At 38.6% G+C, this 25984-nt stretch overlaps 1 protein-coding gene across 1 annotated transcript; it reads right to left on the reverse strand.

Moving 5' to 3' along the window:
- Nucleotides 1–11177: 11177 nt before the first annotated feature.
- On the reverse strand, nt 11178–16110 carry LOC108713635 (chymotrypsinogen A-like). Its single transcript, XM_041590072.1, has 7 exons — nt 16001–16110; nt 15631–15734; nt 14568–14647; nt 14065–14143; nt 12391–12571; nt 11742–11875; nt 11178–11437 (listed from the first exon to the last, which is right to left on the reverse strand). Exons 1-7 carry the CDS (start codon nt 16050–16052, stop codon nt 11276–11278), a joined length of 792 nt encoding a protein of 263 aa, XP_041446006.1. The 5' UTR covers nt 16053–16110; the 3' UTR covers nt 11178–11275.
- Nucleotides 16111–25984: the final 9874 nt, after the last annotated feature.

The following is a 25984-nucleotide window of genomic DNA, read 5'->3' on the forward strand; positions in this document are numbered from 1 at the left end:
TTCCACCTTTTCGGATGAGAGACAAAATTGGAGAGATCCTAGACGAAAATCCTTTAATGAATTGTCTATAATAATTGGCAAAGCCAATGAACCTTTGTATAGCCTTGGTACTAGTAGGTAAAGGCCACTCTTGAATGGCAGAAATCTTGGCTGGATCCATCTCAAAGCCTTCAGAGGAAATTATATAGCCCAAAAATGGAATTTTAGAAGTCTCAAAGGAACATTTTTCCAGCTTGGCAAATAAGGCATTCTTCCTTAGGCGAGAAAGAACCTCCCGAACATGGGTTCTATGTTCATCAAGATGTTTTGAAAAAATAGGAATATCGTCCAGGTAAACGACTACATACAGCCCCAGCAGATCCCTGAAAATATCGTTGACGAACTCCTGGAAGACTGCGGGCGCGTTGCAGAGTCCAAAAGGCATGACCAGGTACTCGTAATGACCATCCCGAGTATTAAATGCAGTCTTCCATTCGTCGCCCTCCCGGATTCGGATTAAATTGTATTCCCCTCTGAAATCCAACTTGGTGAAAATACAAGCTCCTTTGAGTTGGTCAAAAAGTTCAGATATAAGGGGTAAAAGGTAACAATTTTTGGCAGTAATCTTATTAAGGCCCCGATAATCGATACAAGGTCTAAGGCTACCATCTTTTTTCTCCACGAAGAAAAACCCAGCCCCAGCAGGAGAAGAAGAAGGGCGTATAAATCCACCCTGGAGGTTTTCTTGTATATATTCTTTCATGGCCTTAGTCTCCGAAGGGGAAAGAGGGTATGTTCTACCTCGAGGAGGCATGGTGCCGGGAAGAAGATCAATGGGCAGTCGTAGGATCGGTGTGGGGCAAGAGTTTCTGCCGACTTTTTACAAAAGACATCACCAAAGTCCTGATATGCCAGGGGAAAAGAATGAAGGTTTATTGAAGAGCAAGATAATTTCAAAACTGCATTAGGGGGCAAAACTTTTGTCGACAAAATGGACTCCACTGTGAAATCTGATTTGCAGACCAATCGATGAGGGGATTATGGAGTTGGAGCCAGGGCAAGCCCAGGACTACTGGTGTAGAAGGGCAATTTATAATAAGAAAAGAAAGTCTCTCCATATGTAGTGCCCCAATCATAACGGAAAGTTCTAGTGTGGCATGGGAGATAAAGGCTGTAGATAACGGTCTGTCATCAATCACCAGAACACGAAGAGGAAACGTCAAAGGAAGTAGAGGAATGCCGAGCAGCAAACACCTTGTCCAGGAAGTTTCCTGCAGCCCCAGAGTCCAGAAATGCTTGTGTCAAGATTTGCTTAGCCGAGACTTGAAGCTCTAGTGGAAGCAAAAAACGACGAGAAGGTTGATGAGGGAATGGATCAATTCCGCCCAGGTGAGTCTCCCCAAACTTACCTAGGCGCGAAAGTTTCCCTGCTTCATGGTACAGTTAAAGGCAAAGCGATCCTTGCCTCCGCAGTAGAGGCATAAGCCGGCCGTACATCTGCGTAACTTTTCCTCTTCGGATAAGCGAGCTCCCCCGATCTGCATGGGTTCTTCAGTATAAGCAGAAGTCGGGGCAGTCGCAGCGGTAACAGGGGTAGTAGGAAGTTACAGTCTCTGGAATCGAGGAGCCAGGGGAGGATGAAATTTCTTGCTTCTCTCATATTTTGACAGATGCACGCATCCCGGTATCAACTTTGATGGCAAGAGTGATGAGGTCTTCCAATTGCTCCGGAAGATCCCGGGATACCAGGTAGTCCTTTAGGCGAGTAGAGAGACCCTGGTAAAAAACCGCATGGTAGGAATCATTATTCCAATTTGTCTCTGCTGCTTAAGTGCGAAAGTCAATGGCATATTCACTGACGCTGCGACTCCCTTGGTGAATCTGTAGCAGACGGGAAGTAGCGGTGGATACTCGACCAAGTGCATCAAAAACCTTGCGGAAGGACTGGAGAAACAGCTCGACATCATGAGTAAGAGGAGAGTTCTTCTCTCACAAGGGGGACGCCCACTCCAAAGCCTTCCCTTGAAGACGAGTTATTACGAACCACACTTTAGCCTTTTCAGAAGGATATTGTGAAGGCTGGAGTTCGAACTGGATTTGGCATTGGTTTACAAACCCACGACAGGCCTGCGGATCTCCATGGTAGAGTGGAGGAGCTGGAACCTTAGGCTCTGAACCATGAGAAGGTGAAATGCAGACCACCAGAACAGGAGCTGCTGCGGCAAAAATAGACAATTTTTCTAAGATGGCCTCCAGCGCCTGACCAAAATGGACCTGCTGAGCTTCATATGATTCCATGCGCGTAGCCAGTCCACGGAATGCTCTTCCGAAATCCGGAGGAGCCGGAGCTTCCTCAGAAGGGTCCATGGCCCGAGTATACTGTCAGGGCCCGAAGGCGCAGTTTGGAGTGCGGACCAAGGAGGAAGCAACTAGGCAAGCACAGTTCATGGTACAAAGGGTTTAGGCAGAAGAATCGTCAGTTCAGGCAAAGGTCGGTCCAGGCAGCAAGATAACGTGGTTGGGGTTTCAGGCAAAGGTCGGTCCAGGCAGCAAGATATCAAAGTTGGGTTTCAGGCAAAGGTCGAAGATCAAGGAATCAATATTAGTAAGCACCCAGGAACTCAGGATAGAAGAACCTATACTCGGGTGCTGAGAGAATCTTCTGGCGTCTTTAAATAGGCAGGATTTCGCGCCAAAACGTGCCAGATGACGTCATAGGACGTGCGCAAGAATGCGCGCCGACGCCTGCACGTTTTGGGCGCCAGCGTCAGATTTTAATACGCTGCGCGAAAACACAGGCGTCGCGCTGGCGTCCGACGGCCGCATGGCCTCTTCTGGGCACCGCCATCTTGGATGCGCGCAGGACGCCTTACAATCTGTATAAATAATAAAACACTTATTGCGTGATGGAACTTTGTAATTACAATGGTTAGAGAAAATAATCTAACAAGTAAGCATTCATTGAAAATATGGGGAACATGTTCCTTTATAGAATAATTATATCTATTTATAAGAATAGCTCTCCTTATCCTTATAGGAAACTTGGAATCTGGGAATATTTATACTAAAGGAAATTTTGATTTAGGGAATGCTAATGCACACCAGGAACATTTATTGATTGAATATTTCGGTCCTCACTAGGGACTTTTATCAAAATAAAACCGAGATATAAAAAAAAAGTGCTTTACAAAATCACCACCAATTAACCACCATCAAACCACACCCATTTCTCAAATGAGTGTGTGCGTAACACTAGTTAAAGCAGACATTCTATGACCACAATTAAAGATCATCTGAAAAACAATAAAGTGCTTAATGCTTAAGTTTGCAATATGCAATAAAATATGACAATAAAATGTTGTAAAATCATGAGATGTGAATTAGACATACATGGGACCTGTTACCCAGAATGCTTAGAACCTGGGATTTTCTGGGTAATGGATCTTTCCATAATTTGGATCTTCATACCTTAAAGGGTAGTTCACTTTTAAGTTAACTTATGGTATATTATAGCATGGTCAATTCTAAGTAACTTTTCCATTGGTCTTCGTTATTTATTTTCTATAGTTTTTTAAACATTTGCCTTCTTGTATAGGTAAATCTAAAAACAACTGGACTTGCTGAGTAATCAATGAAGACGTTTCACTACTCATCCGAGCAGCTTCCTCAGTTCAACTGACTGGTGTGGGAAATTCTTGGCATATAAACTCTTCCACTAATCCAATCACAATGGCACATTGTAACTCTTCAAAGAGGTGACATCTGAAGAAATTCACAGAGGTGTAGATTCTGTGTAGTTACTGTGATAGGATTATCCAATGTGTCATGCAATTCCTAGAAAGAGGTGTTACTTGTGAGAGTTGGATGAATGGACATGTGAAGTGTTCTGAAACCGCCGGGGTACAAATGTTAGAACAGCACTTTATGTAGCAGACAGGTGGTGTCGAAGGCCCTCACCTCTGTTTAGGGATGGTTTCTCCACCTTGACATGAATCGCCTCTTTCACGCCTCGTTCATACCAGCGGTTTTCTTTATCCAATATTTGGACCTTGCTATCTTCAAAGGAGTGTCCCTTGTCTTTTAAGTGTAGAAAGACAGCTGAGTTTTGCCCTGTAGAGTTCGCCCTCCTATGCTGAGCCATTCGCTTGGTGAGCAGTTGTTTTGTCTCCCCAATGTATAGATCTGTGCACTCCTCGCTACACTGGACTCCGTATACCACATTGCTTTGTTTTTCTTTAGGGGTTGGGTCCTTTGGGTGTACCAGTTTTTGTCTCAGTGTGTTGCTAGGTTTGAAAAACACAGGGACGTGGTGTTTGTTGAAAATCCTCCTGAGTTTCTCAGACACTCCAGCTACATATGGGATGACTATGTTTCGCCTACTATGTGTCTCCAGGCGGTTATTTCTATTGGTGTTCATGTTGGGCTTGGTTGCTGCTGTTTTGACAAAGGCCCAGTCTGGGTAGCCACATGCTTTCAAAGCTCCTCTAAGATGTTTTTGCTCTTTGTCTTTGGACTCTGTATCAGTTGCCACAACTTCCGCCCAGTGGTGCAGAGTTCTAATGACACCCAGTTTGTGTTCCAGCATATGGTGGGAATCAAACAACAGATATTGATCCGTATGAGTGGGTTTCCTGTATACTTCCGTCTTCAAGTTACCCCCCCTCTTGGATGCATATCAAACAGTCCAAAAAGGCAAGTTTGTTCTCGTGGACATCTTTCCTTGTGAACTTGATGTTATTGTCCACTGAGTTAATGTGTTCTGTAAAGGCCACCACTTCATTGGATCTGATTTTAACCCAAGTGTCATCCACATACCTGAACCAGTGACTCGGTGTAGTTCCCTGGAAAGTAAGTAAGGCCCTCCTTTCCACTTCCTCCATGTACAGGTTTGCTACAATAGGAGAGACTGGAGAACCCATTGCACAGCCATGTTTCTGTCTATAAAAAAGGTTCTTGTACATGAAGTATGTGGTGTTAAGACACAAATCTAGCAACAAACATACTTGGTTGGGACTGAGCTTTGTTCTGCTGCTGGGGGTGTTATCTTGTTGCAGTCGATTTCTTACAGTCTCAATTGCCTCTGTAGTAGGTATACATGTGAACAAAGAAGTGACATATGATACCATTGTTTCTTCTGCCTCTAGTGTAATGCCGTGAATCTTGGTTGCAAACTCTTTGGCATTCTGGATATGATGCACTGTATTGCCTACCAACGGGGCTAAGATGTTAGCCAAGAATTTTGCAATATTGTATATCACTGAATTTATGCTGCTGACAATGGGTCTTAGTGGGGCTCCTTCTTTGTGTATCTTGGGGAGTCCGTATAAACATGGTGTAGCTTCTCTGGGGTACAGGCGGTGGTATAAAACTCGATCAATGGCTTTCTCCTTTTCAAGTTGTTGTAGGCAACCTATTACCTTTTTCTTGTAACCACTGGTTGGGTCTTTCCTTAAGGGTTCATTTGTATTGCTATCACTGAGTAGAGTGGTTATCTTGCAGTCGTAGTCAGTTGTGTCGCACAACACAACTGTGCAGGATAGTGATGTTCGGGTCCTTACTCAGAGAACTGAGAACTGAACGCTCTCCTCTCTTGTGTACTAAGGTTAGAGGGAGGTGTTCTGGCACTTGCCAAAGCAGCTGACACTTTTAGCCGGAGTTGTTCTGCTTCTTCCTTGTTCAAGTGATTATTTTTGATAGCAGATTCTGTGGCAGTGATGAGTTCAACTACTGGGATGGGTTGTGGTGTCACTGCATAATTTAACCCCTTGGCTAGCACGTCCTTTTCCGGCTGAGTTAGTACCCTATCTGATAGGTTCCTAACCCACGTGTCTTTGGTGTTCTTTGGTGTCTCATCTTTCTGCCTCCAGGTTAGTTCTTCAGTCCTTTTCTGAAGACATGACAGTAACGTGGTGAATTTGCTTTTTTTTTTCTAAAACTTCAGTTTTATTTGCAATAATTGAAAAAGAGAAATGGTCATGCAATGACATATACAACATCATAGAGTTATGGTTTCTCTCAGGAATCAGATATCTCAATTTGAAATGTACATTTGCATATAAAACCAACATCAAACAGGTAAACATGTCAGCTATCGGCAAAAGTATAAAAAAAATGGGAAAGAAAAAGTACAATATGTTAGTGTATCCTCAATAGGGATGTAGCGAACGTCGGAAAAAAAGTTCGCGAACATATTCGCGAACTTGCGCAAAAATGCGAGCGGTTCGCGAACGGTTCGCGAACCCCATAGACTTCAATGGGAAGGCGAACTTTAACATCTAAAAAAAAAATTTCTGGCCAGAAAAATGATTTTAAAGTTGTTTAAAGGGTGCAACGACCTGGACAGTGGCATGCCAGAGGGGGATCAAGGGCAAAAATGTATCTGAAAAATCTGCCTGTGTGTGCTTGGAAGAGATAGTGTAGGGGGAGAGCTGTTAGTGATTTCAGGGACAGATGATAGTAAGTTTGCTCGCTAGTAATCTGCTTGATACTGCTCTGTATTGGAGGGACAGAAGTCTGCAGGGATTTGAGGGACATTTTAGCTTAGGTAGCTTTGCTGGCTAGTAATCTACTGTTCTCTTTAAACAACTGCCATACGTTGACCTTGTAGGCATTATTGCCCAGTTTTTTTGGACGCAGCCACTGAAGCACAGTTGCCAGAAAAAATATGCCATATAAATGCTGAAAATAGTAATTTTTCGCCATACGTTGACCTTGTAGACATTGTTTGCCCAGTTTTTTTGGTTGCAGCCACTGAAGCACAGTTGCCAGAAAAAATATGCCATATAAATGCTGAAAATAGTCATTTTTTGCCATACGTTGACCTTGTAGGCATTGTTTGCCCAGTTTTTTTGGTCGCAGCCACTGAAGCACAGTTGCCAGAAAAAATATGCCATATAAATGCTGAAAATAGTCATTTTTTGCCATATACGTTGAGTCAACGTATGGCAAAAAATGACTATTTTCAGCATTTATATAGCATATTTTTTCTGGCCTCTGTGCTTCAGTGGCTGCGGCCAAAAAAACTTTGGAAAGATCAGTATAGATCTCAATTTGTTGATAAGTTGGCGGCCAATTCTTTTTTTGTCTGGCAGAGGCCAAGAGTTTATCCTTGGTTTGGAAAAACAGAAGTCTCACAATAACATCTCTGGGAGCCTTCTCTGGCGCTGCCCTTGGTTTGGGGATTCTGTGTATGCGGTCTATAGAGAGTTCTAATGCGTGAGCGTCTGGCATTAGTCTCTAGCTCAGTAGCCTGAACTGACCCTGGTATACCTCTCAGTCGCAAGTTATTTCTACGCGATCTGTCTTCGAGGTCATTTACCTTGTCACGGAGTGTGTCGGCTTCAGTTTGCCCTTTTGTACAGGATTCGTTGTGGGCCTCGGCAAACTCGCACATCTTTTCCTCGATGTGGGCTGTACGCTCGCCGATATCATGTATTTCCCGTCTGAGATCTGTCGCCAGTTGCTTTAGGTCTCCCTGGAGTGTTGTTCTCAACTCCGTCAGCATTTCATTAATTTGTTGCCCTGAAGCGGAAGCCGCATCGATCTCTGAGGAGGACATGGCCGTCTGCGGAGGTGAAGGATCTCGCAGCCTCTGTTCCAAAATGGCGGAGGATGAACCCCGTGGAGGGGAATGTGATCGCTGTGCAAAGTATGCGGTAACCTTTTTGGTTATCTTTTTCTGTCCCTATCGCCTTGATAGCATGGGTTTTGCTCACCCCTGTGCTGATGCGCCTGTCGTAGCTAGTAGGAGATGGTCTTTAGTCGGAGCGCATTTAATCCGCGTCCATCTTGTGAGCCCGCCCCCCTCGTGAATTTGCTTATTTGTCGCTCCTTACTCTTAATGTGTTGGGCAATCTGTGCACGTTCAACAAACACAACCACCCTTTCCAGGGTTCCATCAGGCAGTTCTTTTGCCAGACTCAGTTTCAGGTGTTCAACTTTCTGCTTAAGGGCATCAATGGTAAAGTTGATCTGTCTGACCTGTTCATTTAGTAGATGTTTTTGGGCTTTTTGTAAAATCTTGTTGGCTCTGTGAATTTTTACGGTGGAACCCAGAGGCGTAGGCTACAAGGGGTGAGTCCCTGATGTCGGCATCTGAGATTAAAGCGTAGATGGTTTCGATAGTCCGCCACTTTTCTTGCTGTTCTTTCTTTCTTTCTTTTCTTGCTGTTTCATATTCCCGAACCAGTTTTAGAGTATTCTCTCCAAAATTAATGGCAATATGACTATGAAGATTTTCATACATCCAGGTCATGGTATATCTAGTATAGATATACCATGACCTGGATGAATGAAAATCTTCATAGTCATTTGACTTCTTCTTCTTCTTACTCTTTCTAGCTTTCAGATGGGGGAACTGACCCCAACTCAAAACAAATGCTCTGTAAGGCTACATATGTATTGTTATTGCTACTTTTACTCATCTTTCTATTCATGTCCTTTCCTATTCATATTCCAGTCTCTTATTCAAATCAATGAATGGTTGCAATGGTAATTTTTGCAAATTGTCTCAGACTATCACTCTCTACATTATTCTAAAAGTTAACTCAAAGGTTAATTACCCCCTTTAAGTCTACTAAAAAATAATTTAAACAATAAATAAACCTAATATCTTAATTTTGGCTTTAATACGGAATAATTAAATCTTAGTTGCTGCTAGCGCGTATGTGCTAATTGTAGCGAGCACATGCATGAATCAACGTGCTCAGGAGCAGAAGCACAAAAAGACTGGAAGAGAGGGGACCAGACATGGGATATGCAGCAGAAAAGTTACGTGCCTGGCACCCCCCATCTTTGCGCCCTAGGCACGTGCCCTGCCAGATAACAGATCCCATACCTGTATTATAAAAACATTAAAGAATAATCTATATAAGCAAATTCAAGAACAGGGTAAAAGAACTAATGTAATCCCTGAGGGGCACAGTATCTAAAGTTCTAATCCAAAAAAACTCTTTTTGTAGAAGGATACAGTCCCAATTAGTTCCCCTATTAGGTTCTGGTATTAGATTGATTCCCATAAATGTTAAAGTTGGTAATCTGTGTCCTTTCTTTCAAAAATGCTGTGGTTGGGGAAAATCAGTTTTACCAGTGTCAATGGCTTTTAGTTAAGGATCTTTGGTTTCCGATCCTTTCACACAAGGTATTTGGATCTTCAAACTCAAGTCTAAAAAAATCATTTATACATGAAATAAACCCAATAGGATTGTTTTGCCTGCAATACTGATTAATTATATCCCAGTAAGGACCAATTACAAGGTAATGTTTTATTACTGGAATCCCCTTTTCTTTCTAGTTACCTTTATAAAATAAATATTCAAGTTGCAAAGTTATTATACACGAGAGACATAATGTGACTGTGAGGGGGAGGTTCCTGATTCATGATTGCATAATTTTGGTGAGTTTATATGGGTGATGACTTCCCTCAGCTTACTATTTATCATTTTGTATGCCCCAAAGTGAATGTGACTTGAGGAATTCACAAACATGCATTAATGGGCATAAATGAAGACCAGCACCATATTTTCTATTCCAGATTCAAAGTCTTTGCTGCTATTAAAGGAATGGTTCACCTTTAAGTAAACTTTTGGTACCTTATAGAATGGCTAATTCTAAACAACTTTTAAATTGGTCTTCACTATTTATTTTTATTGTTTTTTTACAATTTTATTTGCCTTCTTCTTCTGACACTTTCCAGCTTTGAAAATGGGGGTCACTGACCGCATCTAAACACAAATGTTCTGTAAGGCTATGAATTTATGGTTTTTGCTACTTTTTATTACACTTTCCATTCAGACACTCTCCTATTGAGATTCCAGTCTCTTATTCAAATCAATGCATGGTTGCTAGGCTAGTTTGGAGCAAAACTCGACCTGCACTCGACCCTAACCCGCTGCTCCTCCACCAGCACCCGACCCTAACCCGTTTCCCTCTTTATATAACCGCGTCCGTTGTGATGTCACAAAAGGGGGTGGGTCTGTGCCAGTATATAAATAGAGGCAATAAGTTGCGGAACTAGGTCAGAAGATGGCCCAGGTAGATAGACACGCTCACAGAAAACACTGATTTCAGCATCTGTATCATATTCTGCATTCTCTGCCCCTTATTTTAAATGAGTCTCAACCCAAGACAAAGTTGTTCCACTTGAATAGTGACTGGAAGATTATAAATGCAAAACTAAACTCTATAAAATACAATAACCCAAAGGTTAAGAAGCTCAAAGTCAAAATCCAGGTAGAAGTCAGGGCAGGCAGCAGCAAGTTCAGACAGGGCCAGCGGGACACCTTTAAAATCCTGGTGGGAAATGGCTGTCGTGGACCCAGACCTGCTCCCTACCCTGGGTGCTACACCATTACATCCATCCCAGCCCTGATCATGGCTGGGATGATCAACCCCAAAAATTTATATAATTAAAAATGCCATATTTTATATACTGAACTTATTGCACCAGCCTAAAGTTTTAGCTTCTCAATAGCAGCAATAATGTAGGACTTCAAACTTGCCACAGAGGGTAACCATCTTGGAAAGTGTCTGTGACACTCACATTCTCAGTAGGCGAAGCTAAATTTAGGGATTGTTGAAAATTATCAAGCAGAAAATGAGGTTGGCCTGTAATATAAGCTGATGCTACAGGGCTGATTATTAAATTCTGATGCTAATCTCACTGGTTTCTGTGCTGCCATGTAGTGATTATCTGTATTAATTATTAATACTGTGACATTTATATTCTATGTGTCCTGTATATTGTGAGTTGGTCCCTAAGCTCGGTAAGTGACATCAGCACAGAGCATGTGCAGTGAATCAGCAGAAAAGAAGATGGGGAGTTACTGGGGCATCTTTGGGGACACAGATCTTTACTGCTAAAGGGCTGTGGTTGCCTTGGGCTGGTACAGAAGCCTAAAACATAATGTACAACATTTCTAGCCTACTTCTTTAGTTAAGCTTTAGTTCTCCTTTAAGCCTATGTATTGTTGAGTACTGTGGAGAGAAGAGATAGAAAGTTGCTGCTTTCCTTTGCATACACTAAAATATAATTTTCTTACCATCTTGCTGTTGTTTTAAAAATAGCAGTTCATAAATATGTATAACTATTGTTTATGTTGTCCATTTAGTTTGATATTTATATAAAGAACTCTAAAGCAAATCAGTGCTCTAAAATATTTAAACAAGTGAAGTGCAGACCCTTCATGCCACAATTACTCGAAACAAGAATTTTTTTCACTGACATTTTATTCCAGGACTGAATATTTAATTAAATTACATTTGACAATGTAATTTCTGTACTTCTTATAGGACTGTTTTAGTTGGAGGCAACAATCTCGTCAACCCAAGAACGGAGAACTGTGACACGGGCATACACAGCTGGAGTGCTTGTTGAGCAACTGCTGCTTCCCCAGGACACAATGCCAACAAGTGACCATGCACCGCTGTCCTGGCATACAAGTGGTCCACCAGAATCACCCTGTGTGGAAACAAGGGAAACATCTACGTCAAAAACAATACTGTACTATTAGAAATACTTTATAAAAGTTAGAAACTATAAGGATACATTTCAAAGAAACTTTGAAACATACATTATAATACAATAAGTTAAAATGATCTGATACAGAAAACAGCTATGATCAGTGGTGTAGCATAGCATAGGCATTCCATAAAGAGAAATAATGGAGAAGTTAGCTGAGGTATCAGGTTATATTATGGTAAAGTCTATGGAGAGTTGGGTTGATCGAATAGCTAGTATTAATATAAATGTTAAATATACATACCATGCAGGAGGAGGAGCCAGCAGCACCAGCACAGATCATTGTGCCAAGGATATTAGTTCCCCAGTAGCTCTTGCACTGATCGTTTGTCAGCAGAGGCAGAGCAGTTTGCTGCAGTTGGTTTGGAGTGGTAAATGCTGTAAGAAGAAACCAAAAGCAACTGTAATCATGGATTTAGCCCAACAGCATACTTGAGATTTAAGAAAATTTTCCTTAAGCTCTCACTTAGATTTATCCCAATTTACTATAAGAAAATTGCAGCTCTATTTTCACCCTTTGGTTATTAGAAATCCTGTTTATACTGATTTCCATTTTTCCCCATCCTGTCTTTTCTTTCATTTTCATATTGTTTACTCCTCCACTCCTAGCGCTTGTTTAGCCAGCGCAGGGCTTGTGAGGATGATTAAGTAGCATCCCCTTTTTTATAAATGGGTAAGGCTCTAAATACGCATGCACATTTAGTGGAAGGCTGTACCAATGGCTATATTTAATAACAGGCATTTTGATATATATTAAAATAACAAACTAATCACGAAGGAGAGAGTTTTGACAATCATTAAGATTTCTATTAATCTGTTTTAAATCTCTGTTACCAACTACCACCCCTCCACCACCACCGTAAAATAAAAGGGATTTAGCCTTTGGATCTCACAGTTGTATCTGGTCTTTCCCCAGCCACTGGTAACACAGATGCGTCCTCCAACATAATCCTCTCCAATATTAGCCAGACAAACTGGAGACACAGATGGGCTGAAGACAGCTGGAGTAGCCAACTTAATTAGGGAAATATCATTGTTGATTGTGTTGGAATTCCACTGTGGGTGTGTGAAGACCTGTTGCCAAAAAAGTCAATTTAATTAAACAGACATATTCTACAAAATGTTTTTATTGATGATACAATGTTTGCTGTTTGGCTATTAAAGGAACAGTAACACCAAAAAATGTTAGGGGCCAATTCACCAAGCTCAAATGAAGGATTCGAAGTAAAAAAACTTCAAATTTCGAAGTGTTTTTTGGGCTACTTCGACCATCGAATGGGCTACTTCGAATCGAAGGATTCGAACTAAAAATCGTTCGACTATTCGACTATTCGATAGTCGAAGTACTGTCTCTTTAAGAAAAAACTTCGACCCCCTAGTTCACCATCTAAAACCTACCGAACCCAATGTTAGCCTATGGGGAAGGTCCTCATAGGCTTTCCCAAGTTTTTTTGGTCGAAGGATAATCCTTCGATCGTTGGATTAAAATCCTTCGAAACGTTGGATTCGAAGGATTTAATCGTTTGATCGAAGGATTATTCCTTCGATCGTTCGATCGAACTATTTTCGCTAAAATCCTTCCACTTCGATATTCGAAGTCGAAGGATTTTAATTCCTAGTCGAATATCGAGGGTTAATTAACCCTCGATATTCGACCCCTGGTGAATTTGCCCCTAATTGTTTTAAAATAATGAAAATATCATGTAGTGTTGCCCTGCACTGGTAAAACTGATCTGTTTGCTTCAGAAACACTACTTTAGTTCATATAAACAAGCTGCTGTGGAGCAATGGCGGAAATTGAAAAACAGCTATATAGTTACATAGTTACATAGTTACATGTTAAAAGTTAAATTGGGTTGAAAAAGGTAAAGTCCATCAAGTTCAATCCCTCCAAATGAAAACCCAGCATCCATACACACACACCTCCCTACTTTTAATTAAATTCTATCTACCCATACCTATACTAACTATAGAGCTTAGTATAACAATAGCCTTTGATATTATGTCTGTCCAAAAAATCATCCAAGCCATTCTTAAAGGCATTTACTGAATCAACTATGTAACTATGTAACTACTTTAGTTCATATAAACAAGCTGCTGTGGAGCAATGACGGAAATTGAAAAACGGCTATATGGCACAGATTAACTAATGGATAACAGATAACACCATTAGAAAGACAGAGCTTATTTGCTATCTGCTGTTTAACCTGAGCCTTTTCTCCTTTGAATGGCTGCCACCATTGCTACACAGCAGCTTATTTATTTAAACAATAGTAGTGTTTCTGAAGCAAACACAGCAGTTTTACCAGTGCAGGGCAACACTGCATTATATTTTCATTACTTTAAAACACTTTAATTTACTGACATTACTGTTCCTTTAAGTGCCCTGAATGTTCACGTGATCAACTGTCGGAAGGGCTCCATCCTGATACATGTGTAAATAGTCTCACAATAATTACACCCAATCCTCAATCAGTTTTGGCAGAATTACAATCCTGATTTATACTGTATATGCTTTATATAATAACAGGCAACCCAAGTCATTCTGAAGTACATTGAGTAAATACCTTAGCAACAGCAAGAGACTGGATTTTTTCCACGTTTGAACCACGGTCATGCTCTCCAAGAACCACTTTATCTCTGGCCCTATAAGAAGTTGTATAGAAACTGTGAGCATTACTTGTTCCAAAGGTTTTCTGCCACATTTCTGGTAAATGTCTGTATAAGGAAGTGTGGTCACCTATTTTGAAGTGTCAGTCAATATCTAAAGAACCACCGTTATAAAAACTTTGAGATTGTCTTAAAGGCATTGTCTACATGAAGTATCTGACTATTAATTGGCAAATGACAGTGATAAAGCTAGGCCAAACCATGGAAACAACACCTTGACTGTTATAAACTAGACATATTGTGTTCAGAAAACTGAACTACAGAGACGAAAACTATAAAAATATGTTGTTGAATAACAAAAGTCCTTTTAATATCAGTTAGCCTAAAAATGTTATATTTGTATATGGGATTTTATTTTCTGTACTTATTTATTTCTACAGAGAGAAGTCTCAAAGCTTACCCAACACCACAGTGAGCAGCAGTTACAACCCACTCATTGCTAATAAGGGACCCACCACAAAAGTGCCATCCAGTGGAATCCTGTAAAAACAACACAGTAATATTATTTAGAATATTGTTTAACTATACTCCCTTTACCTCTACCTCTTTTTCCTTCAGCTCACCCCTTCTAATTCCAGAAGTTCTTCTACTCTCTTCTCTGCTCTTCTGTTTTCCTAACTGCTATCCACAACCTTCTGCTCTCTCTATTCCTCTAATTTTCATTTTTGTTCTCCATTTCCCTTTCTCCATTTTTTCATAAAGGCTAGGGCCTTTGAGGCATATTTATAAATTTAAAACCCATGTTAGTTGGAAGCTGTTGACAGATGTTACTCTGTTTAATATAATCCTTCTGAAGAGCTTAGCAGGGCTAAAACCAGATAGTAGTTATATTGCTGGTTAAAGTTTTCAAAGATAAAGAGAATTTATTTGCATACCCCTATGAAGCAAACTTCCCATTAGAGAAAAGGATTCTTTCAAGTTACCAACTGTGATAAAACTATATTTCTACTTGCTGGTGTGTGAACTAGAAAAGTAAGTGTTGGTGATGGTACTAAATTTGCTGTTTGTAAGCCTTCACTCTTCTAACCCATGAACAGTAATATAGCTCTAAAACCAGCCAGTAGAGACATTCTTAGGAAATGGAAGAACGAAGAACTGAGGGGTTCCATGTTCAGCATAAGAAATTGGTTTGGGGAATCTGAGATTACTTTTGCAACAACAAAAAACCCAGTTGTGTTACTCTTATGTGCTTAGCATTTATAGAGCTTAGGAATTGTCAAACTATATATCTTGCGTAAAAGAAAGGAAAAATAAATATATATATTCCTTAAAATTATCAAAAAGAAATTAGAACCTAAAGCAATATGATGCATATTATTGTATAAATAATGTACTATACTATAAACTTTAGTCCCTTGGTAGTATATTATATACCTTATATATTATTATTATATTAATGCACTTGTTTTGTTGCACTCCATATTTTTCTTGTGTAAAAGTTACAGTGCAGATTGTGATATTACCTGCAGGGAGACTTGCCAAGGCCAAGAACCGGGAACTGCTTCCTCACCATTCACAATCCTGGCATAGCCAGTCACTACTGGAGCGATTTCAGGTTGGCCACAGCCTGGAGGAATCAGTAACTTATATTAGTCCAATATATAAGAAACTTGAAAATATTTCATATACACATCTATAAATAATAGTGGGGTCTGTGAAGTTTGGAGCTGAACTACAATTTCTCGTCCATTAAAAATGAATCTCCTCTCTTTTCTTATTAGCAATGTGCATTCAACTATTTGCCACATGACTTTTTCTGACAAGAAAAATTAGATCCATAATACTGTCCCCTTCAGCTTCATTCACAGAATTCAAGAATGTTCTTAAACTTACCATAAACTGTGGTGGCTAAAGCCAGGCAGGATACAAGCCAAAGGAAAGCCATGATTGAAGTGGATAACTTTTGCTTTCTGGTGGAACACTTATATACTACTTAAAGAGTAAAAAAAAATATAGAATTCAGAGCCACGTGACTGGATGAGGGGTGAAGGAAAGCAAATACTCTCCCTTGAATTTTCCAACTAAGATGGCATTTTCAAGGTTTGCTATAGATGTTTTGTTAATTTGTAACGTTTGCTGATGTTAAAAAGCAGATACCAACAACCAAAAATATGACTGGGGAATAAATAGAATGACATATGCTGCACACTCACACATTGATGTTTACTCTTGTTAACTTGTCATTGCCATCAAGGTCACATATTTGGATCAATATTTCTGTACAGCACTTGGAATTTCAATATAGAAGCAGTGTACATTTCTGATATCATTCCATTTCCATACCTTTTCATTTAGCATGGGTAAAATGTAAATATTTCTGAGAATCTTTCAATATTAAATGAAATCACTGATATTTACAAGTCAAGTGTAGACAGTTAGTCAGCCTATAACTCCGAGTGTTTTATAAACATAAAATCATGTAATAATTTAAAATATATTTTATGTATATTACATATAATATTTTTAACAAATGAAACCTGACTAACTACTGACTGATCCAAAGGAAGCTTAAGAAAAGTAATCTAAAGCCATTTCCAATTTCAAAAAACTTTCCTTTCTTACTTTTCAGTTCAAAGATGGCATTCAGACCAGTCCCTGGATCATTTTTGTACTTAATTTTAGTAACTTTGTATTTTCTCTCTCACTAAATAGTCACCCATCCCCTTGTTATAACTGCCAGCCCAACTGTTTCAGAGAGGGAATTTCACAAGTTCACTGTAAAAAATACTTTTCACATCTTAGAATGGACCCCCCCACTTTCTTCTGTTCTTCAAACCAAACTATATCACTATAAACAAACATACATTGTGCTCTCAAATATGCTTGGCAATGAGATACCTAATCACAAGAAAATGGAAGGATGTGACTACACAAGAGGTTTAGAAAAGGTTGTGGTAGATCATTTAGATATAAGAAATGTACAGCCTTGCTATACAACATAAAAAGGACAAATTTTAAAAAGTTTAACATATGGTTATACAGAGAGGTTCTCTTAAACAATAAGAAATATATCAGAAATAAATCTTGGATCATAGCTTACCTCCCTGTTCTTTCTTTGCTAGCATAGTTTTCCTACCAAGGTTAGTTTTTTAGATGTATTTATTCCTTAAAACCACATTTAGAAATAGTTGATAGATGACAACCGATACTTCATATTTTCCAAAAGGTCTTTGATTATTTGTATACAGTAAGCTTATAATAAACAGTGTTGATACATTTATACATTAAAATTGCTGTGACAGTAAAAAGAAAATGATTAATTAAATAGTTTTTCTCGCTATTCTTTTATTATTTGGTTTGCTATTTTTGTTTGCTAGTTTAGTATTTTTGGAGACCTGTGCTAGTTTATAGTAGAGCTAAGTGAGCTTGGTCAACTCCCTCTATGATGGGTGGCCAACACTGTGCCAGATTTGATATTTTGCCCCAGTGCATAAGGTGTGTAATAAAACATTATTTATTTTTATTACACAACTTTTTTATTACACACCTTATGCACTGGGGCAAAATATCAAATCTGGCACACTGTGGGCCACCCATCATAGAGGGAGTTGACCAAGCTCACTTAACTCTACTATAAACTAGCACAGTTCTCCAAAAATACCAACCTAGCAAATATATTTAACATGTTTTTGCAACAAAGCAGCTTCAAGAGCAATTACATTGCAAATGCTAATTTGTAAACCACGTAAAACTTAAGCTGGTAAAGCTTTCGTAAAGTCATATGAAACAAAGGTTCATACGATTTTCAGACCGTATGTGTATCGGCTCGACATTTTTTGTACCATGGCAATAGGTTATTTAGTTGATCAGGTTAGAACATTTCAGTTGGCTAAAGATAATATCTGGGCATGTATTGCCTATCTAATAATATCAGTGGGTGACTGTCACTACTATTTGTCAGACACAACTTAGAGGCTAAATAAAATCACTCTCTGTCAATTCATGGCCAGAACATCATCTGATTTGTTTTTTTACTACTTTATTTAATCTAAATGTTTCATTCTAGGTTGAAAGATCTCAATGAACGAGCGTTCATCAGACATAAGGATAAAATCTGCATGTCTACAACCAGCTTTATACTACACTTCAACTTAAAGTATTTTCATTATTACTGAGTGCTCAACTAGCTACTCTAGAGGCTATGAGGCAGTAACACCTTCATAGAAGCAGTGGAAAGCAAAAAGAGGAAAAAGCTTTTTATATAAAAAAAACGAAGATATAGTAGTCATTAAGGGCTTGGAGACAAATTAGCACTGGATCAGGCTTATCAGTGGGAAAGTCTCCTGTAGAGGCATATATGCCTTCCCCTGATCAACTGACTAAGAAAACATAAAAAAGAACAATGTGAATTTAAAGGGGTTGTTCACCTTTAAATTAACTTTTAGTATGATGTAGAGAGTTATAGTCTGACAATTTGCTATTGGTTTACATTTACATTTAGCTTTTTATTCAGCAGCTCCTCAGTTTGCAATTTCAGCAATCTGGTTTCTAGGATCCAAATTATTTCAAATTGAATAAGAGGCTGGAATATAAATAGGAGAGGGTCTGAATATAAAGATGAGTAATAAAAAGTAATAGTTACATAGTTAAGTTGGGTTGAAAAAAGACTAAAGTCCAACCCCTCCAAATGAAACCCAGAATTCCGCAGTGTCACTGCCCACACCAAGCCTTTTAGATGCTGCAAATGAAAGTCCTGTTTGGGTCTAAAAGAGTGACCTCTTTAACTATGTGAAAAAACGATGCCCTGCTATCTGTCTATAATATCCTCTAATGTACATGTAAATATAAAAAATGTCCCTCACAAGCACCTTTTTTCCATTCCTTCTACCAGTCTATTTGCACGGGAATGAGTATCAGGAATTTTTTCACTTAAAGAATAGACCTTTCTATCTTCTGTTAAACTATCTTTCAATTAAAGTTGCCAACTTTGCAGCTGTTTTTCACTTACTGTGGAGTATTTACTGTGGAGTATTACGGGGCTTCAGATCATTGTGGTGTTGCACATCTGGGTTCCTATATTTTGTTGCAAATTAATTGCACCTCAGAGAAGTTCATGAAATTACACAATAACCATTATGGTTGGCAAACAGTCCACTGGTGAGAATGTAGATGATAAGTATAAAGCTGGCCATAGACGCAAAGATCCGATCGTACGAATCAACGTACGATCGGACTTTCCCATCTCCCGACCCTCCACTAACCATTCAGATCAAAGTCTTTACCATTCCGATCAAATAAGAACAGATCACCCAATGTTCTGCCCCTGACAGCAATCGTACGATACTTATGTCTGACAACACTCGTGACAGTCTCCCTCTGAAAATCGTACGATAGGCAATACACGCAGAGATATTATCGGCAGGCGACAGAAATTTTCTAACCTGTCCGATCGACCAAACGACCGATCTCCGACGGACGAAAAATGTCGGGACTCTCCACACATGGTCCGAAAATCGTATGAATCCACGATTCGTACGATCGGATCTTTGCGTCTATGGCCAGCTTTAGGAAGTCAGTGATTAAGGAAAATGTCTCTAAAATACCCAGGTGTCATCTACCTCTGCATTACATTCTGTCATGCTTAGCGAAATTATTTATTGTTCACCGCATTGTTCACAATTATTTATTGTACACCTCTTTACTTTGTTCATAAATGGGCCCCACTAATTACACTAGTTACATACAGGACATTCTTCTGTTTAGGACTGAATCATACATAATGTCAGAGGGACTACAGAATAATAAAATAAAGGCTAAATAGCAAATGTTTAACCTAAATTAAGTAACTGTGTATAGCATGGAAATCTTTACTACAATTTAGCATATAACTAGCATTAGATTAAGGTAATAAAGCTAAAGTAGTAATAGAATGCAAAATATATTTATTTTGAAAATAAATGCAAGTCAAGGGCTAATATTTTTTATGACTAATTATTTACTAGTACATTTAGTAACTTGTGCCATTTAAAGTTAATCTTTTCCATTCGTTCCCTTACAAAACTTGATAAGAATTTGATAGAAGTGTTTTACTTGCTTCCACCTGCAAGATATGACTACTGTTCCCACTGTGATTTGCACTGCTGTGGGGCTGACGTGCTGATAAAAAAAAAATGGTATTATTTCTTAAAGGCACCACCAAATCACTTAAATAATTACAGAGCAACAGATTGTTGCCACCTTTTCCAGGTCTTCACAAATACCTTAAATGAAGATCCCAAGCCTTTACATATGTAGGAGTGGAGAGTGCTTTAGTTCTAGGGGTGCGGAGGGGCATTACTGAGACTAAAACTGTTATATGTGCTGTGGTATTCCAAAATCTTTGAAATTGGGAGGCACATTTATCAAAGGACAAATAGCAAAGGTCAAAATATAAGGTCATAAATTCAAATTCAACTAATCAAAATGTATTTAAAAATTGAATCTTTTAAACTCTGAATGGAATTGACCCAAAAACTGAAATCAAATTTGAATCTGCCAAAAAATCAAAAATTGATCCCTGGACGCCTCCCATTGACTTAAACAGCAATTCGGCAGGTTTTAGGTGGCGAATAGTCGAATTCAAGTTCTTAAAGGGCCAGAGTATTATAAATCTCAAAAATCAAATTATTTTTTTTAAAAAAAACTATATTTGAATTTGAATAACTCCCTAGTCGAATTTGACAGTTGAAAACTCGAAAATTCTTATTTCAAATTCTAATTTTGAATTCGAACCTTGATGAATCTACCCCTAAATGTATGTGAACATCCGAATATTATTTGTGATGTCTCACCAGAAGAACATTTAAGTGGATGGGTAATAGGTGCTCCTATTCATAGTGACCCATGAGTGCCAAGACTGAATATCATTCAGTGCTGGTAGGTAGGATTAAATTTTGAAAGGCAGAGGAAAAGTTCCTTGAGGTGGAATTCAGGAATGGAATAATAAAGGTAAGGAGCAGCAAGAGACACCCGAGCAAACATTGTGCCTTTTATTAAATATGGAGGATAGAGTGGTGTGGACAAGTGAAGGGCTTTGAAGGTTAACAAAGGGATTACTAAATTATCCTGCTTACTAAATGGCACCACATTTTAAAGGGGTTGTTTTCAGATTCTTCCTCAGAAATAAAGACTTTTTTAAATCACTTTCCATTTTTTATTTTTTTTTTTTTATTTCAATAATTTTTATTGAGGAAATCGTGCATAACAACAAATCCGTCAGCATTGTTACAGTCATCACACAGACACAGGCAGCGTTGAAAACATCTCTGTCGCTAACAGTGAAGTGGCTAAATCCAAATGTAACAACAAGCATAGTATATGACATGAAAACTGAACATGTGTCAAGTCCAAATAATACAAAGAATAGACATTACACGTTTCCCTTTTATACATATAATTCAAGAGGAAAAAGAAGAACTGTAAAGTTCAGAACAGAAGAAAAGAAAAGGAAGCAAAAAAAAAAAAAGGGATACTAGTGAAGAAAAAGAAAGGATAAAATAAAAAATAAATAAAGAAAATAAAATAAAGCTAAATTCCACTGCCTTATCAACCTGGGCCGTTGTAAGCAAAGACTAACTTTTCATTATCCGCCCTCCGAAAATCATGGCGACCTTTCCTCAATAGACTAGTGCTGACCGATTAAACCCGGTCGGGTAGCGGTAGGCGATCCAGGGGTCCCAAACCTTCGCGAATTGTTCCTGTTTGTCTAATGCTATACACTTCAACTTTTCCATAATAAATACTCCATCTATCCTGATTTTCACATCAGAAAAAGCCAAGGTCGGAGTCAGCCAGGCTTTTGCTATCACCTGCTTTCTTGCCGTGAAAAAATGCGTAATTAAGGAGTATTGTGCCCGAGAGATAGCGTCAATTCTCTTATGTAAGAGAGCATCCTCAGGCCGTTTGGGTAGATTCACTTGCAAGACTGAATAGATCAGGTGATATACCCGGATCCATAGGCGTCGTGCCCTGGTACAATGCCAAAATATATGAGCCATCGTTCCAGCCTCGGAACAACCTCTAAAACAATTAGGGCTGGTTTGGGGATTCCATTTAGCTATGCGACTCGGAACTAAGTACCATCTGCTAATAACTTTATATACAGTTTCCTGTGCTAAAACATTGGTGGAAGCACGTTTGGCACTCAGAAAAATATCCTGCCAATCCCGATCTTGCCACGTTAACGTCAGTTCCATATTCCACCTTTGTACAAATTTTAGCGAGGCTATAGGCTGGGTATTAACGCTTTGATGATAAATATAACTAAGAGAGCCTTTCATACGTGGTCGATGGAGGCATAACGATTCAAAAAAAGTATTAGGGCCAAAGGAGCATTTTTTCTGCACCGAAGATAAGTAATGTCGAATTTGATTATACCTATACATTTCTCGATCTGGGACACTATATCTATCCTTTAAAACTGACCAACTCATTATGTTGCCATGTAGTATGAAATGCCGTACATGTGTAAGGTTATTGTCACTCCACCAACGGAACTGATTCGGTTGGAGCCCAGGCAAGAAAATCGGATTGTCAAATAAAGGTGCCATCGTTTGGTGTTTAGATATCCAATTAGGATTAGCTTTGATTTTGTGCCACAGAGATAATGTATGTTTTATAGTTGGAAAAGTCTCTGACCTATGGGAATGCTTATGTGTCCAAAGAAAATCTCCCAGAAAGTTACATTGACATATAGCTTGTTCCAGTACAACCCACTTGGGAGGTCGAAGTAGAACAAACCCATTTTTTATTTTTTACAGTTTTTTTCAAACACTAAGTTTAAAGTTTAATATTCATGTCTTTGATGTTTGAGTGTGGAAGCTCAGTAATCCAGTACTCTAGAATGATAACATTTTGTAACATTTAGTTGATGCATTTTTCATCAGCATCTCTGGAGTATTAGCAACTATTGTATAAATTCCAACAGCTGTATGTAATAAAATTTAGGGATTCTGTTCAGCAGGGCCAAAGATAAATAATTTATCAACTAAATGTATCAATTTAGAACAGTTTACAGGTTAAGTGACCCCCCATTCCAATATTAGAAAAATGGTAAAATAGAAAATAGAAAGTAATTGGAAAAAGACTTTTTTTCTGGTGAACTATCTGAAAAAAACTAGGTGTTTGAAGGTGAGCAACCCCTTTAATAGATACCTAAGAGGGCAACCACTGAAAGTCAAGTTTGTGTCCAAAGTGTGTGAAAGCAATTATATGTCTGTGCATGAACAGTGATGGTTTACTTGCGTTAAAAAGTAGGGTGCTAAACATACACTGTGTAGCATTGTAAGACTGAACCACCACCAACCTCAGTGAGGGCTGAAAAGACACTAGCTAAAATCTGCAATCTGTCTTTAGGCTCTTCTGGAGTAAGTCGTCATCAAATTTCAAAGGGCCTTTATCACATTGATTGGATAAGTTTAGTAGTGGAAGGAACACTTTTTTTCCTCGAAAAATTTGCTAAAATCTGTGCATTGCTATGTTTGCTGTTTTCCTAAAATGTTTTTCTATTAGAGAAGAAAAAACTGATATAATAAACCAAATATGTTTTCAATAATAGTTTATCATTTAAATTAGGTGTCTGAGCATGGTGCTTGTAATAACCTCTGGTCAGACCTGACCTGAAAATTGTACCTCCCAACTGTACCTGTACCAATAGCCCACCTTAGTGGTTGCATGGTTTATCAGTAGATTAGCAAAGAGTGCAAAGAGTTTGTTCTTTCATGGTTTTGTCTTTCTGGTTTAAAAAACTCAGTTAAATAAAAGTAAAAATAAAAGTACCACAGCTACCACAGCTTGCTGTAAGTACTCTTGAAATAGCTCACCTCTGCATATTAAAGGGCCCTACGATAATTTTAAATATTTATGTTTATAAAGTAAATGTTGAGCAAAATATTTCCTCCAATGAAGTTATTCCTGACTCAGCTTGCCTAAGCAGCTATAGTCACATTTCCATAAGCTCCTTATCATTTCCTTTAGTCCTTATACAAATACAAGAAGCTAGAATGTAAGTGTTCTAAAGCATTGCCGGCTGCATGTGGCCATAAATTGAGCTCCCCATAACAGGAGCAGTTACACAGGTTAACTTATAGCCTATAGAGCAAGATGCCATAATTCTATGCCAGCAAACACATTCTTGTGTAGTAAGAACAATTATACGTTTGGTGGCACTGAAAATAACAAAGCTAAAACCAGTTGCTATGCTGAAGTATATGTAGCAGGATAACTTTTTTCAGTTCAGTTCAGACTTTTTTCAATTGCTTTACATCTTGGATTTTTTTTACTGTTTTTTTTCAAAATGGAAGTTTAATGTTCCTGTCTCTGATTTTTCAGTCTGGCAGCTCAGTAATCCAGGTGCAGTAGTGATGTGCAGGCCGGGTGGGTTTGGACCAACTTTAGTACACCATTTGCGGGTTGTGAGACCTAATAGGCGTGTGTGCCCCTTGTTATGTCATCGGTAGGTCGGGACAAAGTGGGTCAATAAATAGAGGGGAAAAGCCAGGTGCAGACGGGTTCGGGTTTAGGTTGAGTTTTTCTCAACCCACACATCACTAAGCTGCAGATTCTGTTACAATTTGCTATATTAGTTGATACATTTCTCAGCTGCATCTATGGGATGTTAGCAACTACTGTATCAATTATAACAGCTGTCTTTAACGGGGTTGCTCATCTTAACTTTTAGTATGACGTAGAGAGTGATATTCTGAGAAAATGTGCAGTTGGGTTTCACTTTAAATTATTTGTGGATATCAAATTATTAAGCTTTTTATTCAGCAGCTCTCCAGTTTGCGATTTCAGCAATCTGGTTGTTAGGGTCCAAATTACCTTAGCAACCATAAGAAGATTTGAATAAGAAACTGTACTATGATTAGAAGAGGGCCTGAATAGAAAGATGAGTAATAAAAAGTAGCAATAACAAATTTGCAGCCTTAAAGAACATTGCTATTTGAAAGCTGTAAAGAGTCAGAAGAAAAAAAATAATTAAATAAGTAAATAATTTAAAACCTATACAAAATAAAATATGATGGCCAACTAAAAAGTTGCTTAGAATTAGACATTCTATTTCATAATAAAAAGGAACTTGAACCACCCCTTTAATGAAACTCAGGAATTCTGCTCATCAGGGCCAAAGATAACAAATGTATCAACTAATGTATCAATTTAGAATAGTTTACAGTGAGGGAACTCCCTCCCCCACCAAGCTGCTTTAGAAAGACATAAGAAGGTGAAAAATGAAACTTGTGAAAAATAAAAAAAAATGTGTTGGTGGACAATCCCTTTAAATTAATCCAACACTTGGGGGCAGATTTACTAAGGGTCGAATGGTAAATTCAAATTGGGTTTCTGGTCAAAACTTTCAAGTTAAATAAAATAAATTCAAATTCGAGATTTATTATTTGACACTGGAAATAGCTCTAATTCGATACTTTGCCATCTAAAACCTGCGGACTTCATGTAGAAGTCAATAGCAGAGGTCTGTTAAACCATTTGAAGATGTTAATAGTCTTCCTAACATTCACGTTTTTTTCAGAGGAAAACTCGATTTGAGTTCTGTTCTAATTCTATTCGAGTTTTCAGGGCGTTCCTATTTGATCGAATTATAGACGTTCAAGTTTTTTTTTTTTTTTTTAAATAAAATACCATTCAAGTTTTGACGTCATTCGAGTTCATTCGAGTTAAAAAAAAAACCTCTAACACTTGACTTTGATAAATAACCCCCAAGGTGACCATGTAAAAAAATGTTGATGAGCTCTGGGTATGATTTGAAAATCAGTGCACTATAGTTGAAATGTATAAACCGACAACAGCATACGTTTAAATTCAAATGCTTTGTTCCACATC

The sequence above is a fragment of the Xenopus laevis genome, chromosome 4L (genome assembly GCF_017654675.1).
Source record: "Xenopus laevis strain J_2021 chromosome 4L, Xenopus_laevis_v10.1, whole genome shotgun sequence".
NCBI classification, from domain to species: Eukaryota; Metazoa; Chordata; class Amphibia; order Anura; family Pipidae; genus Xenopus; species Xenopus laevis.

What these genes read in the sequence shown, in the direction of transcription:
- LOC108713635 (XM_041590072.1), bottom strand. Translation starts at nt 16,052, where the DNA reads ATGGCTTTCCTTTGGCTTGTATCCTGCCTGGCTTTAGCCACCACAGTT. An exon ending in CTTGGCAAGTCTCCCTGCAG is followed by an intron (nt 14,648 to 15,630) that starts GTAATATCACAA and finishes TTGTTTTTACAG; the next exon opens with GATTCCACTGGATGGCACTT. An exon ending in AGTCTCTTGCTGTTGCTAAG is followed by an intron (nt 12,572 to 14,064) that starts GTATTTACTCAA and finishes TTTTGGCAACAG; the next exon opens with GTCTTCACACACCCACAGTG.